Below are 15,811 nucleotides of genomic sequence, written 5' to 3' on the forward strand. Positions count from 1 at the left end.
AAAGGTTAACTATCAGGCTGGAGTGAGGTTACTAGTGGAATTCCTCAGGGACCTGCTTTGGGACCTATATTAAATATTTTCATTAGTGACCTTGGCACAAGAAGCAGGAGCATGCTAATGAAATTAGCTGATGACACCAAGTTGGGGGGGCATTATCAAAACAGAGAGGGACTGGAATATCATAGAGGAAGAATTAGATGATCTTGACTAGAGCAATAGAAATGGGATGAAATGTAATAATAAAAAGTGCAAAATCATACACTTAGGGCCAGATAACAAAACTTTCTGCTATGAGCTGAGGGGCTCAGCAGTTGTAAGTGACCGAGAAGGAGAAAGAGCCAGGTGAATTAGTTGATCACAACATGACTGTGAAACACCATTGTGATGTGGCTGTGAAAGAGGAAAATGTGATCCTAGGAAGTATCAGTTGAGATATTTCTAGCAGAGATAGAGAAATATTAATGCCATTGTAGAAGGGACTAGGGAGACCTCATCTGGAATCTGTGTGCAATTCTAGTCATCCATGTTTAAGAAAGGTGAATTCAACCTGGAACAGGTGCAGAGAAGGGCTGCTACCATGATCAGGGCAATGGAGGGCATGTCTTCATGTCTTATGAGCGGAGACTGGAAGAGTCTGGCTTGTTTAGCTTAGCACTAAGAAGGCTGAGAGGGAATATGATTGTTATCTATAAATACATAGGGAGAGGTGGAGTAAACACCAAGGCATTGAAGGGCTACTGAAATTAAAGGACAACATTGGCAGAAGAACAAATAGATAAAAACTGGTGATGAGTTAACTTAGGCTGTAAATTAGAAGGAGGTTTTTAACCATCAGAGGCATGAAGTTCTGGAACAGCTTCCCAATAGGAGTGGGGTGGGGGTGGACAGAAAACCTAACTGGTTTTAAGATGAACCTTGATAAATGTATGAATGGATTATACGATGGGGTTGCCTGCGATCGCAGGGGACTGGACTTAATGACTAAGTAAGTCTCTTCCAGTTCTAATTTCCTACACCCTTCATTTCTTGTTAATTCTTCAGATAAATGTTCCACATGCACTCACTCTCACAATGCTGCACTTTCAGCACACCAGCAAACTGGTAATACACATGCGCCTTGTATTCATAAACATTTCTAATTATCTTGTAAGCTTTTCTTTTCACTTCATTCTCGTCATTACACAGTGGCATCGAAACTATTTCAAATTTAACATAAACAAGGTCCTAACAAACAAAGTATCAAAAGCAGCAGCAGAGGATCTGGCCCATCTAATTTACATGGCCAAAAATCTTTTAAACAACATGGTTCATCCACTGTAGTCCAACAGGTGCAGAAGCAGCAAGTATAGAACCTGTCAGTTATTCAGAAGTGATTGAGGAAGGCTGGGCAGAGGGGGCTTGTGCCACTTGTATAGAAGTTACATTTCTACTGTCTTGGAGCCAGCTAAAGCACTGGCACAGCAATTGGTGAAATGCTAATCCTATGACCTACTAACTACAGAAGGGAGTTCAGCATCCTAGGGAAACATGCCAGGCAGACTCGGAATAGTCATATCTCCTGCTCACCAGAGATGGGGTGATAGTGGTGTAGGAAAGCAGCTGTTCACTTCTCTCCTGGTTGCGAAGCAGATGAAAAAGGGCATGCACGCTATTTTTTGGTATTTTGGGAGAATGTAACATATTAACAAAATACCAGTACATTACCTTTCACCTCTGGTCGATACTGCATTCCATCATCTTTCTTTCCTACTGAGCTGGTGTCATCTGTTTCTATATGATAAATAAATAAAAATACATCTGTTTAGAAATGTTTATTTTCAGGCCAGTATGTTTTATTACAATGTAAGAAGTTGATATTTGAGAAAATAATTTAGTGACAGTCATACAGTCACAGTTGATATTTTTTCCTGTGGTATAGTTAGGTAAACAACACCTACAGAGATTGTACGAGCTTCCAGTTCAATTCTGGGTGCTCTTTCCGGTTTTGACCTAAAAAGTCCTTTGCGGGGTGGTCAAGTGTATTTTACAGATAGCCTCTCGTTTGTTCTTCAGCTAGACGGTTGACTAGTTGGGATTCTCGTTTACAGAATCTAGATGTTACTGGCAGGAAGCTCTTGCCCACTCCCTTTCTCTTTCTCCTCTTCCCTCTGCCATCTCTTTTGTCTTTTGGGTCTCTCCTCCTCTTTTGTTCCTATCCATCTCTCTCCTCCAGGTTCTTTATGGCAGAATACCCTCTGGGAAGGGTCCAAGGCCCCAAACCTTGCAAAAAATGATGCTCACGATTTGCATATGGCAGCACTCCCGTGCATAAAAAGCAAACGGATAAGTGTTTTCAGGTCAGGGCCCAAGTGTGTTGACCCGCTAGGCATGCTGAAAGGCCTATCTAATTCTTGCTGTTGTGAGGGGATGACTTGGGGTGTTCTAGTAGAATGGAGCTCTCTTAATATGTTTCTGTTGTGGCTGATTTCATGGACATTTAGACTATTGCTCAGATGTATTTTTTTAAATACATGTGTTTTTTCTCGACTTAGAGCATAGTGATAGAGACATAATATACATACAACACAAGCAAATAAATAAATACATACATACATACATATTTTGGGTGGCAATTAGGAAAGATCAGCGAATTTTAATTCAAAAATAAAAAAGAATTAAAGGGCCTGATTGGGCCCTTTATGACGCAAGAGACAAAACCTAAAACGAGACCTACCTAAGCAGTGTCCAAGGTGCCTTATGTCAATCTGTTCCTGCCTCAAACACGATGCTTCTCGAACAAAACATGGATTGTTATAAGAACTTCCATCAGAAGCACATACAGGATTAAAACTGTACCCACTGCAGTCTATATTACATACACACCTGTTAATAAAAACAAACAATGAGATGAAACAAATACAATTAAATAAAGTTGTGTCTTGAGTAAACATTTGTTCATACATTAGCACTACCTCTATGACCTGGGAAAAAAATCTGTTGTTTATAGAAACCAAAGAATTTGCTGCCGTCTCAGGTTTTCAGACAGAATGTATACAGTTGTGAATAGAGGCTACCGTTTGCCCTTCAATATTTTATTGATGTTTTCATGGGTTTAATATAATATAAATTTTACTGATTATTTTAATTTCTGAAAAAACAACAGCAACATATTACAAGGAACATTTATTAGGATAATAAAACAATTTAGTGCATTGCCTAGTCCCATATGTGGGTAAAACCAAAGAAAGATTTTACATGTTTTGTTTGGTTTTTTTTGCAAAGAAAAAACGACGGTTGGGGGGGGGGGGATGAACTTTCATTTCTATGAATCAAAACAAAGTATTTTTCATTTCAAAGGCTGAGCAGCTGCAATAAGCTTGGTCAACTGTGTTACTTTAACAAGCCGTTCATTCATGCCTTTGAAAGCGCACAGTGGTTCATTATGCTGTAATTAAAACAGGATTATGCAATCTGGATTATTTCATAATGTATCCAATTAACACATTTCTAGTTTTAGGCAGAGAACATTTTTTATCATTTGTAACAAAGAAACCACAGCCACGAGAGGGGAAAAAGATGTACTACACATAAGGTCCATCCCCACACAAGGGCAGGATTGTCTCTACACTAAAAACTGTATAATCTAGGGGACACTACCTTTAAATGATAGAGTTTTGCTGTGGAGTTCTGCAGTGAATCAATACTCAATCCTGACATTTCATATCAGGGAGGCTGCCTTTGAAAAGCTTAACAATTCTGAAGTCTGTGTCACTGTTTCGTTCAATTCAATAAAACGAAAACTGTAATTTTTAATTTCATTAACAACTTGTTTTTAAATGATTTGCTCCACGTATTTCTCACTGCTGTGCATCTTCTGTTGTGCCTCAGGATGATAGCATACCACAAAACAAAGGGAGCTGTGCAGTATCTGGTATGGATTAAACATCTCTCTGTTGGCCTCCTCCTGCATAGCAGGAGGGTGTATGAGTGTATTCTATTCTACTGGAATAGAGTTGATGTTGCCATACATCCTTAGTTATGGGGAGCTGCTTTCCTTCCCCCACCATGCAGTCCAGTCTGTGAGCGATGACATGAGGCTGAGTTAGCGAACTGAGTTAGAGTGCAAGCCATACTGCTTTAAATAATCGCTCCCCTAACTCTAATTGAACACTGTGAAAAAATGGATTATAGATTTCAGAGTTCCTACTTCCCCTGGGCATGTACATCAAATGCTAGTGCAAATGCTTGGTGCCAGCGAAGTTCTCTGATTAAGACAAACCAATCTTTGAACTTAGTTTTACTCTTAGCTCTTATTATTCTCCTCTCTTTCTATTAACAACTTTTGTTTTTTAATAAAGTACAGTGAGCACACCCAACAAGTTCATCTTGGCTTTAAAGATATTATTTGTTCCAGTGATATTCCCTATACATAAATTGGGTAATATCTAGGGCTGCCAATTAATCGCAGGTAACTCACAATTAACTCAAAAAAATTAACTGCAATTAAAAAAATTAATCATGATTAATTACACTGTTAAACAATAGAATACCAATTGAAATTTATTAAATATTTTCTGATGTTTTTCTACATTTTCAAATATATTGATTTCTATTACAACACAGAATACAAAGTGTACAGTGCTCACTTTATATTATTTTTATTACAAATATTTGCACTGTAAAAATGATAAACAAAAGAAATAGTATTTTTCAATTCACCTCATACAAGTACTGTAGTGCAATCTCTTTATCGTGAAAGTGTAACTTACAAATGTAGATTTTTTGTTGTTGTATAACTGCACTCAAAACAAAACAATGTAAACTTTAGCGCCTACAAGTCCACTCAGTCCTACTTCTTGTTCAGGCAGTTGCTAAGATACTGCTGACTGCTTCTTATTTACGTCACCTAAAAGTGAGAACAGGCGTTCGCATGCCACTTTTGTAGCCGGCGTTGCAAGGTATTTACGTGCCAGGTATACTAAACATTCATATACACCTTTATGCTTCGGCCACCATTCCAGAGGACATGCTTCCATGCTGATGATGCTCATTAAAAAAATAATGTGTTAATTAAATTTGTGACTGAACTCCTTGGGGGAGAACTGTATGTCTCTTGCTATGTTTTACCCGCATTCTGCCATGTATTTCATGTTATAGCAGTCTCGGATGATTACCCAGCACACGTTCGTTTTAAGAACACTTTCACAGCAGATTTGACAAAATGCAAAGAAGGTACCAATATGAGATTTCTAAGGATAGATACAGCAGTTGACTCAAGGTTTAAGAATCTGAAGTGCCTTTCAAAATCTGAGAGGGATGAGGTGTGTAGAATCCCTTCAAATGTCTTAAAAGAGCAACACTCAGATGCAGAAACTACAGAAGCCGAACCACCAAAAAAGAAAATCAACCTTCTGCTGGTGGCATCTGACTCAGATGATGAAAATGAATATGTATCGGTCCACTCTGCTTTGGATCGTTATCGAGCAGAACCTGTCATCAGCATGGACACATGTCTTCTGGAATGGTGGTTGAAGCATGAAGGGACATATGAATCTTTTGCACATCTGGCACGTAAATATCTTGCGATGCCGGCTACAACAGTGCCATGCGAAAGCCTGTTCTCACTTTCAGGTGACATTGTAAACAAGACGTGGGCAGAATTATCTCCTGCAAATTGTAACCAAACTTGTTTGTCTGAGCAATTGGCTGAAGTAGGACTGAGTGGACTTGTAGGGTCTAAAGTTTTACATTGTTTTATTTTTGAATGCAGTTATTTTTTGTACATAATTCTACATTTTTAAGTTCAACTTTCATTATAAAGAGATTGCACTACAGTACTTGTATTAGGTTGTAATAAAAAATAAATATAAAATGAGCACTGTACACTATTAAAAATTAGAACACATTCTAATTTAAATTAATAGTGTACAGAATGTGTTCTAATTTAAATTAATATATTTGAAAATGGACTGGCTAACCTAGTGAGGAGGGCTTTAAACTAGGTATTAATATATTTGGACACAGACTGGCTAACCTAGTGAGGAGGGCTTTAAACTAGGTTCGACGGGGACAGGTGAGCAAAGCCCACAGGTAAGTGGGGAACATGGAGACTGGGGAGATGGGTCGGAAACGAGAGGGAGTGTGGGCTATATTGTCAGAGAGAAAGGAGGGTCAGGACAAAACTGGGAGGAAAGATCAAACCAGTATCTTAGATGCCTATATACAAATGCGAGAAGTATGGGCAATAAGCAGGAAGAACTGGAAGTGCTAATAAATAAATACAACTATGACATTGTTGGCATCACTGAAACTTGGTGGGATAATACACATGATTGGAATGTTGGTGTGGATGGGTACAGCTTGCTCAGGAAGGATAGACAGGGGAAAAAGGGAGGAGGTGTTGCCTTATATATTAAAAATGTACACACTTGGACTGAGGTAGAGATGGACATAGGAGACGGAAGTGTTGAGAGTCTCTGGGTTAGGCTAAGGCCTGGTCTACACTAGGCATTTATGTCGAAGTTAGCGCCGTTACATCGAATTAACCCTGCACCCGTCCACACCGCGAAGCTATTTAGTTCGACATAGAGGTCTCTTTAATTCGACTTCTGTACTCCTCCCCGACGAGGGGAGTAGCGCTAAATTCGACATGGCCATGTCGAATTAGGCTAGGTGTGGATGGAAATCGACGCTAATAGCTCCGGGAGCTATCCCACAGTACACCACTCTGTTGACGCTCTGGACAGCAGTACGAGCTCGGATGCTCTGACCAGCCACACAGGAAAAGCCCCGGGAAAATTTGAATTTGAATTCCTTTTCCTGTCTAGCCAGTTTGAATCTCATTTCCTGTCTGGACATCGTGGCGAGCTCAGCAGCACTGGCAACGATGCAGAGCTCTCCAGCAGTGATGGCCGTGCAATCTCAGAATAGAAAGAGGGCCCCAGCACGGACTGATCGGGAAGTCTTGGATCTGATCGCTGTGTGGGGCGATGAGTCCGTGCTTTCCCAGCTGCGCTCCAAGAAACGGAATGCAAAGATCTACGAGAAGATCTCTAAAGACATGTCAGAGAGAGGATACAGCCAGGATGCAACGCAATGCCGCGTGAAAATCAAGGAGCTGAGACAAGGCTACCAGAAGACCAAAGAGGCAAACGGACGCTCCGGATCCCATCCCCAGACATCCCGTTTCTACGAGGCACTGCATTCCATCCTAGGTGCGGCCGCCACCACTACCCCACCACTGACCGTGGACTCTGAGGATGGGATATTGTCCACGGCCGGTTCCTCGGACATGTTAGCGGACGGGGAAGATGAGGAAGGAGATGAGGAGGACAAGGCAGTCGACAGCGCTCACAACGCTGATTTCCCCGACAGCCAGGATCTCTTCATCACCCTTACAGAGGTCCCCTACCAACCGTCCCCAGCCGTTACCCCGGACACAGAATCTGGGGAAGGATCAGCCAGTAAGTGTTGTAAACATCTAAACATTTATTTTTAACAGAAGAGGAATATTAACAGTAACAAAAATGGGTTTCTCATGATTAGTTTGCCCTAGGCGCTTAACGGTTCAGTCATGGGCAGTGCAACTATTGAAAACAATCTAACAATGTCCAACAATGTCCGGTTTTGCATGATTGTCCTGCCCAAGCCGCTCTACTGTTTAGTCACTGCTAGTGCAGCTAGAGTAAAATGCGGTCTATATGTCCGGGGATAGAGCAGAAATCCTCCTGGGACATCTCGATGAAGCTCTCCTGGAGGTAATTGGAAAGCCATTGCATCAGGTTCCTGGGGAGAGCGGCCTTATTGGGTCCTCCGTAGTATGACACGTTGCCGCGCCACGAGACAATCAAGTACTCGGGAATCATTGCTCTGCACAGCAGGGCGGCATACGGCCCTGGTCTTTGGAGGCTTTCCCGGAGCATTCTCTCTTTCTCGCTGTCAGAGATCCTCATGAGGGTGATGTCGCTCATGGTGACCTGCTTTGAATTAGGTAGGGGAATGTTAGTGTTGGGACTGCTTGCTCGTTCCTTTACAGAACTGTAACCGCTGGTTTGCAGCCACGCGGTGGAGGCTGGAGAGGGGCAGCCTACAGGGATCGTTCCCGGGGACAGCCGCGAGGGGGTGGGACAGGGGCAGAGTTCCTGCTTGCCGGATTGCTGGCAGCAGGGACTGACATTGCTTTCAATGTGAAAGGAGGCCATTTCTAATATTAAAGTTTTAAGCTGCCACAAGTCTACGGCTTACCATGTCTGCCTGCAACAGAAATTCCGTTGTCCTGCCCCGCTTCTCAAATGTGCTGTGCAAGACCCCAGGCACTGAATGCGAAGGCCGAGAATTCGACCTTGTGCTGAGTGCGCATGTGATAGGTGCTGTGCATGGTCTTGTTCACAGAGAAAGACTATGTTCTTTGTTCACAACTACATTTATCTTTCTGAGGAATTCACTCCCTTTTTCCCATTCCCACAGCCACATCTGCGACTGTCTCACAACCTAGCCTGGCATCACACTCCCAGAGGCTAGCGCAGATTAGGCGTAGGAAGAAGAGGACATGGGAGGACATGTTCTCGGAGCTTATGGTCTGCTCCCGAGCCCAGGCAGCACAGCAGACCCAGTGGCGGGAGAACTTGTCCCAAATGCACCAAGCAAACATGGATCGGGAGGAGAGGTGGCGGCAGGAAGACCAGCAGGCGACTCAAACGCTGCTTGGACTACTGAGGGAGCAAACGGACACGCTCCGGCGCCTTGTGGATGTTCTGCAGGAACGGAGGCAGGAGGACAGAGCCCCGCTGCAGTCTCTCTCTAACCGCCCTCCCCCGCCACCAAGTCCCATACCCACCTCACCCAAATTCCAAAGAAGGAGGGGCGGCAGAGTCCATGCTAACTCTCACTCCACCCCTGCAGAGACCTCTAGTAGTAGAAGGCTCTCATTCCCCAAAATTTGACAAGTTCTTTCCTTCCCGCCTGACACAAGCCCCCGTCCAAGTTTCACCTCCCAGTTCCATGTGTAGTTGATAATAAAAAATACATTTCTGTTAACTACTGTTTCCATCATGTTCTTTTGGAGGAGGAGGGGAAAGGGGGTTGGTAATTGGACAGGACAGTCACCTTTGGCAGGGTACATAGGCGGGGGCAGGTACAGCAGAAGGGCACATACACAGTGCAGTGACTAGTTACCCTGGTCAGTCTGGGAGGTGGTTTTCATGTTATGTGGTGGGGGGTGGGTTGCTCTGTGACTTTGTGGCGGGGGAGGGCAGTTACAGATCTTAAGCGGCGGTCCTTATGCAGGATCACAGAGCCACGCAGCAGGAGATCTGTAACCGTCCTCCCCCTGCCACAAAGTCACATAGCCCCCCCATACACACAGTCCCGATCAGGAGGGGTGACAGGCTCCGTTGAAACAACCAGCCCACCACAGCGGAGCCTGTCAATCCTTGAGTTTAGAAGCTTCATTTGCATCACTACACTACACCCGCTCCCCACCACAGTCTGTGTCCCAGTTTAAAAAAATTCCCGCGAAAACAGTAATAAAGAAAACGGTGTTCATTAACAAAGTAGAACTGATTTTATTTCGAAACGTGTGTTGGAAGGGGGTGAAGGGGGTATGTAACTGGAGAGGATAGTCAACATTAACTGGGTAAAGAAACGGGGGCAGGTTCAGCTTCTCTGTACACAAACTTAAAAGTCACAGGTTACCCTGCTCACTCAGGAACCTAGCTTTCAAAGCCTCCCGGATGCACAGCGCGTCCCGCTGGTCTCTTCTAATCGCCCAGCTGTCTGGCTGTGCGTAATCAGAAGCCAGGCTATTTGTCTCAACCTCCCACCCCGCCATAAAGGTCTCCCCCTTGCTCTCACAGAGATTGTGGAGCACATAGCAAGCTGCTATAACAATGGGGATATTGGTTTCGCTGAGATCACAGCGAGTCAGTAAGCTTCTCCATCTCCCCTTGAGACGGCCAAAAGCACACTCCACCACCATTCTGCACTTGCTCAGCCGGTAGTTGAAGAGTTCTTTTTCACTGTCCAGGGCGCCAGTATAGGGCTTCATGAGCCAGGGCATTAGCGGGTAGGCTGGGTCCCCGAGGATGACTATAGGCATCTCCACATCCCCAACAGTTATTTTGTGGTCCGGGAAGTAAATACCTTGCTGCAGCCGTCTAAACAGACCAGAGTTCCTGAAAACACGAGCGTCATGAACCTTGCCCGGCCATCCCACGTAGATGTTGGTAAAACGTCCCCTGTGGTCCACCAGTGCTTGCAGCACCATGGAAAAGTAGCCCTTTCTGTTAATGTACTGGCTGGCCTGGTGGTCCGGTGCCAGGATAGGAATGTGAGTTCCATCTATGGCCCCACCGCAGTTTGGGAATCCCATCGCTGCGAAGCCATCTATGATCGCCTCCACGTTTCCCAGGGTCACTACCTTTGACAGCAGTACATCAACGATTGCCTTGGCTACTTGCATCACAACAACCCCCACGGTAGATTTGCCCACGCCAAAGTGATTCGCGACTGACCGGTAGCTGTCTGGCATTGCAAGCTTCCAGAGGGCTATGGCCACTCGCTTCTGGACAGTCAGGGCTGCTCGCATCCGGGTGTCAGTGTGCTTCAGGGCAGGGGACAGCAACTCACAAAGTTCAAGGAAAGTTCCCTTCCGCATGCGAAAGTTTCGCAGCCACTGGGATTCATCCCAGACCTGCAGCACTATGCGGTCCCACCACTCAGTGCTTGTTTCCCGGGCCCAGAATCGCTGTTCCACGGCATCAACATGACCCATTGCCACCGTGATGTCCTTGGCGCTGGGTCCCGTGCTTTCTGAGAGGTCTGTGCTACTCTCAGACTTCAGGCCCTCACCGCGGTGCCGTAGCCTCCTTGCCTGACTTATCTGCATCTGCCTCAGGGAAAGGTGGATGATAAGCTGCGAGGCGTTGAGAGCGGCCACAACTGCAGCGATGGTCGCAGCGTGCTCCATACTCGCAGTGCTGTGGCGTCCACGCTGTCACTGACTAGAAAAGTGCGCGAACTGATTTCCCGCCGGCGCTTTCAGGGAGGGAGGGTGGGAGTGATGGACGGATGACGACAGTTACCCAAAAGCACCCTGGACACATTTTTTTTACCCAGAAGGCATTTGCGGCTCCACCCAGAATTCCAATGGGCAGCGGTGACGGCGGGAACTGTGGGATAGCTGCCCACAGTGCACCGCTTCCAATGTCGACGCTTGCCCCGTTAGTGTGGACTCACACAGTCGAATTACTGTCCTTAGTGTGGACACACATGTTCGACTTTGCAATATCGATTCCAAACATTCGATTTAAGTAAAATCGAACTACTCTCGTAGTGTAGACATACCCTAAAAGGGGTAAAAAACAAGGGAGATGTCATGCTAGGAGTCTACTACAGGCCACCTAACCAGGTGGAAGAGGTGGATGAGGCTTTTTTTAAGCAAGTAACAAAATCATCCAAAGCCCAAGATTTGGTGGTGATGGGGGACTTCAACTATCCGGATATATGTTGGGAAAATAACACAGCGGGGCACAGACTATCCAACAAATTCTTGGACTGCATTGGAGACAACTTTTTATTTCAGAAGGTTGAAAAAGCTACTAGGGGGGAAGCTGTTCTAGACTTGATTTTAACAAATAGGGAGGAACTCGTTGAGAATTTGAAAGTAGAAGGCAGCCTGGGTGAAAGTGATCATGAAATCATAGAGTTTGCAATTCTAAGGAAGGGTAGAAGGGAGAACAGCAAAATAGAGACAATGGATTTCAGGAAGGCAGATTTTGGTAAGCTCAGAGAGCTGATAGGTAAGGTCCCATGGGAATCAAGACTGAGGGGAAAAACAACTGAGGAGAGTTGGCAGTTTTTCAAAGGGACACTATTAAGAGCCCAAAAGCAAGCTATTCCGCTGGTTAGGAAAGATAGAAAATGTGGCAAAAGACCACCTTGGCTTAACCACGAGATCTTGCATGATCTAAAAAATAAAAAGGAGTCATATAAAAAATGGAAACTGGGACAGATTACAAAGGATGAATATAGGCAAACAACACAGGAATGCAGGGGCAAGATTAGAAAGGCAAAGGCACAAAATGAGCTCAAACTAGCTATGGGAATAAAGGGAAACAAGAAGACTTTTTATCAATACATTAGAAGCAAGAAGAAGACCAAAGACAGGGTAGGCCCATTGCTCAGTGAAGAGGGAGAAACAGTAACAGGAAACTTGGAAATGGCGGAGATGCTTAATGACTTCTTTGTTTCGGTCTTCACCGAGAAGTCTGAAGGAATGCCTAACATAGTGAATGCTAATGGGAAGGGGGTAGGTTTAGCAGATAAAATACAAAAAGAACAAGTTAAAAATCACTTAGAAAAGTTAGATGCCTGCAAGTCACCAGGGCCTGATGAAATGCATCCTAGAATACTCAAGGAGCTAATAGAGGAGGTATCTGAGCCTCTAGCTATTATCTTTGGAAAATCATGGGAGACGGGAGAGATTCCAGAAGACTGGAAAAGGGCAAATATAGTGCCCATCTATAAAAAGGGAAATAAAAACAACCCAGGAAACTACAGACCAGTTAGTTTAACTTCTGTGCCAGGGAAGATAATGGAGCAAGTAATTAAGGAAATCATCTGCAAACACTTGGAAGGTGGTAAGGTGATAGGGAACAGCCAGCATGGATTTGTGAAGAACAAATCATGTCAAACCAATCTGATAGCTTTCTTTGATAGGATAACGAGCCTTGTGGATAAGGGTGAAGCTGTGGATGTGGTATACCTAGACTTTAGTAAGGCATTTGATACAGTCTTGCATGATATTCTTATCGATAAACTAGGCAAATACAATTTAGATGGGGCTACTATAAGGTGGGTGCATAACTGGCTGGATAACCGTACTCAGAGAGTTGTTATTAATGGTTCCCAATCCTGCTGGAAAGGCATAACGAGTGGGGTACCGCAGGGGTCTGTTTTGGGACCGGCGCTGTTCAATATCTTCATCAACGACTTAGATATTGGCATAGAAAGTACGCTTATTAAGTTTGCGGATGATACCAAACTGGGAGGGATTGCAACTGCTTTGGAGGACAGGGTCATAATTCAAAATGATCTGGACAAATTGGAGAAATGGGCTGAGGTAAACAAGATGAAGTTTAACAAAGACAAATGCAAAGTGCTCCACTTAGGAAGGAAAAATCAGTTTCACACATACAGAATGGGAAGAGACTGTCTAGGAAGGAGTACGGCAGAAAGGGATCTAGGGGTTATAGTGGACCACAAGCTAAATATGAGTCAACAGTGTGATGCTGTTGCAAAAAAAGCAAACATGATTCTGGGATGTATTAACAGGTGTGTTGTGAGCAAGACACGAGAAGTCATTCTTCCGCTCTACTCTGCTCTGGTTAGGCCTCAGCTGGAGTATTGTGTCCAGTTCTGGGCACCGCATTTTAAAAAAGATGTGGAGAAATTGGAAAGGGTCCAGAGAAGAGCAACAAGAATGATTAAAGGTCTTGAGAACATGACCTATGAAGGAAGGCTGAAAGAATTGGGTTTGTTTAGTTTGGAAAAGAGAAGACTGAGAGGGGACATGATAGCAGTTTTCAGGTATTTAAAAGGGTGTCATAAGGAGGAGGGAGAAAACTTGTTCACCTTAGCCTCTAAGGATAGAACCAGAAGCAATGGGTTTAAACTGCAGCAAGGGAGGTCTAGGTTAGACATTAGGAAAAAGTTCCTAACTGTCAGGGTGGTTAAACACTGGAATAAATTGCCTAGGGAGGTTGTGGAATCTCCATCTCTGGAGATATTTAAGAGTAGGTTAGATAAATGTCTATCAGGGATGGTCTAGACGGTAGTTGGTCCTGCCATGCGGGCAGGGGACTGGACTCGATGACCTCTCGAGGTCCCTTCCAGTCCTAGAATCTATGAATTTATGAATCTATGAAAATGTAGAAAACATCCCAAAATATTTAAATAAATGGCATTCTATTATTAACAGTGAGATTAATTGCATGATTAATCATGCGATTAATCGCAATTCATTTTTTTAATTGCTTGACAGCCCTAGTAATATCGCTAAAACTGGAATGAACTTTTTAAGTTCAACCATTCTGATTGTAATTTCAAAATTGCATGAATACTGCATTTAAGTATCTTGGGCTGCCTTAAAACATTCTTATAACCATTAAATATTATCATGTTAAAAACAGATTCTGAATATTATTTCTACATGTACAACTAAAATCAGGATGGCTATAAATGCTAATACTGGTAAAACGTTTACATTTTAATTTATATTGGGTCCCGCATAATGGTATCCGATGAGGGACTTACACACACTTAAGGATTTAATATAACTCTCACTAAATCAGAGGCTAGCAGATTAGCTGTTTTATTGTTCCCATAGATTGACACTGCTGCTAAGTGTATTTCAGCTATGGTTTGTATGGCATTGACCATCTTGTCACTAATATTTGCATCACATTCACCCATTTTTAACCCACAGGAACCAGTGCTGGATGTGAATATCATGTATAATACATACAGGTGCACATACAGACATACATAATTTCTGTTCCCAGACAAAATACCCCGCATCAAGATGGAACTATAGATAAGGCACCCAAAAAAACTTAACTCTGGCCTGTAGTGATGCCATTCAATAACCATACAATTATAATTAACACATTTCAGTCTTTGTGGTTGCAGACTATGCGAAACTGATTTTCAACACATTCATTTTTTCAGCTTCCTGGTGTCACTACAGCTCAGAGTTCAAGCTGTTTGAGAGTTTTCACCATGCTTTTGCATACATTAGCATGTTCGGGTTTCTATTAAGGTTGTCCTTAACTCTGAATTTCTTAAAGTTGGTAATGTTTGTTTTTGACATGATTACAATATGCCTGCTATGTTTTTTTTACCCTCCAATTACAGATATATACTCTATTTAAATCTGTAATGTGGTTTATGTTTTGAAATTTGCTTTTTATGATTACTAATAATACAAAAATACAGGAATACTAAACAAGAAACCCAAACGGAAGGCTACAATATGATATTTCTAATAATCTCAGCAGCCACTGCGTGCTGATCCATTATGATGGGTTTATAGCTGCTTTGCATTGCCAGAGCAGCACAAAGTTGGTGGGGTGTAATGGTAATTATAAGTAATTTGCAATTTACTTACTGGTGTAAATGTCTGGGATACCTGGTCAATCTAAAAACATTTTAATTAATTTTTGAATAAAACAAATTTCCAGGATGAGAAACAGTGGACCTTGACTGCTGTAGCTGAAAGGATAGAACAATTAACTTCTTTTTATTTTGATATGAAAGCCTGGAGGAAGATGGGGGGGGCTTGTGATGGGTGAGCGCAGGGCTACGTGGGACGCATGGGGTGGGGAGTGAATGCGGATGACAGTGGGAAAAGGGATCTGTGAGAGCACTAGGGTGTGATTCAGTCGCAGTTGAGGGTAGGAATGTAAATGGGGCTGGTGACAGGGTAGAGGGAAAGTTATATGCATGGGAGTTCTGTGTTGGGGAGACCAGGGCTGTGCTCTGGGCAGAGGTGTGAGGTGGGAAGACCAGTCCCTTTTTCCAAGGCATCAGTATTTGAAAGGCTTCCAATAGCCCTATTAGCTCATCTCCACCCTGCACTGAGGCAGCACCATCAGTAGAGTCCTCTGCAGGAGAAAACGGCAAGTCCTAAAAATTTGTCACTTCCACTAGATGCCTATTCACATAGGACCGGTCTCCTGAACATAGCCCCCTTCCCAATATCTGTCCCCCGTACTCCTGACCAGCCTTCCCGCTGTCCCAATACCAGAGAGCTGCACCATGAGAAGCCAAGGGA

General features: G+C 43.6%; 1 protein-coding gene across 2 annotated transcripts in view; it reads right to left on the reverse strand.

Moving 5' to 3' along the window:
* TMEFF1 (transmembrane protein with EGF like and two follistatin like domains 1) overlaps positions 1 to 15,811 on the reverse strand; it is a 209,828-nt gene that overhangs the window by 18,281 nt on the left and 175,736 nt on the right. For both annotated transcript variants that reach the window (XM_005296567.4, XM_024106196.3), the window contains exons 6-7: positions 2,714 to 2,862; positions 1,705 to 1,770 (exon numbers count right to left, since the gene is read on the reverse strand). In XM_005296567.4, coding sequence (XP_005296624.2) covers positions 1,705 to 1,770; positions 2,714 to 2,862 — 215 coding nt within the window. The remainder of the gene's footprint in view (positions 1 to 1,704; positions 1,771 to 2,713; positions 2,863 to 15,811) is intronic.

Source organism: Chrysemys picta, chromosome 2, assembly GCF_011386835.1.
Source record: "Chrysemys picta bellii isolate R12L10 chromosome 2, ASM1138683v2, whole genome shotgun sequence".
Taxonomy (NCBI): domain Eukaryota; kingdom Metazoa; phylum Chordata; order Testudines; family Emydidae; genus Chrysemys; species Chrysemys picta.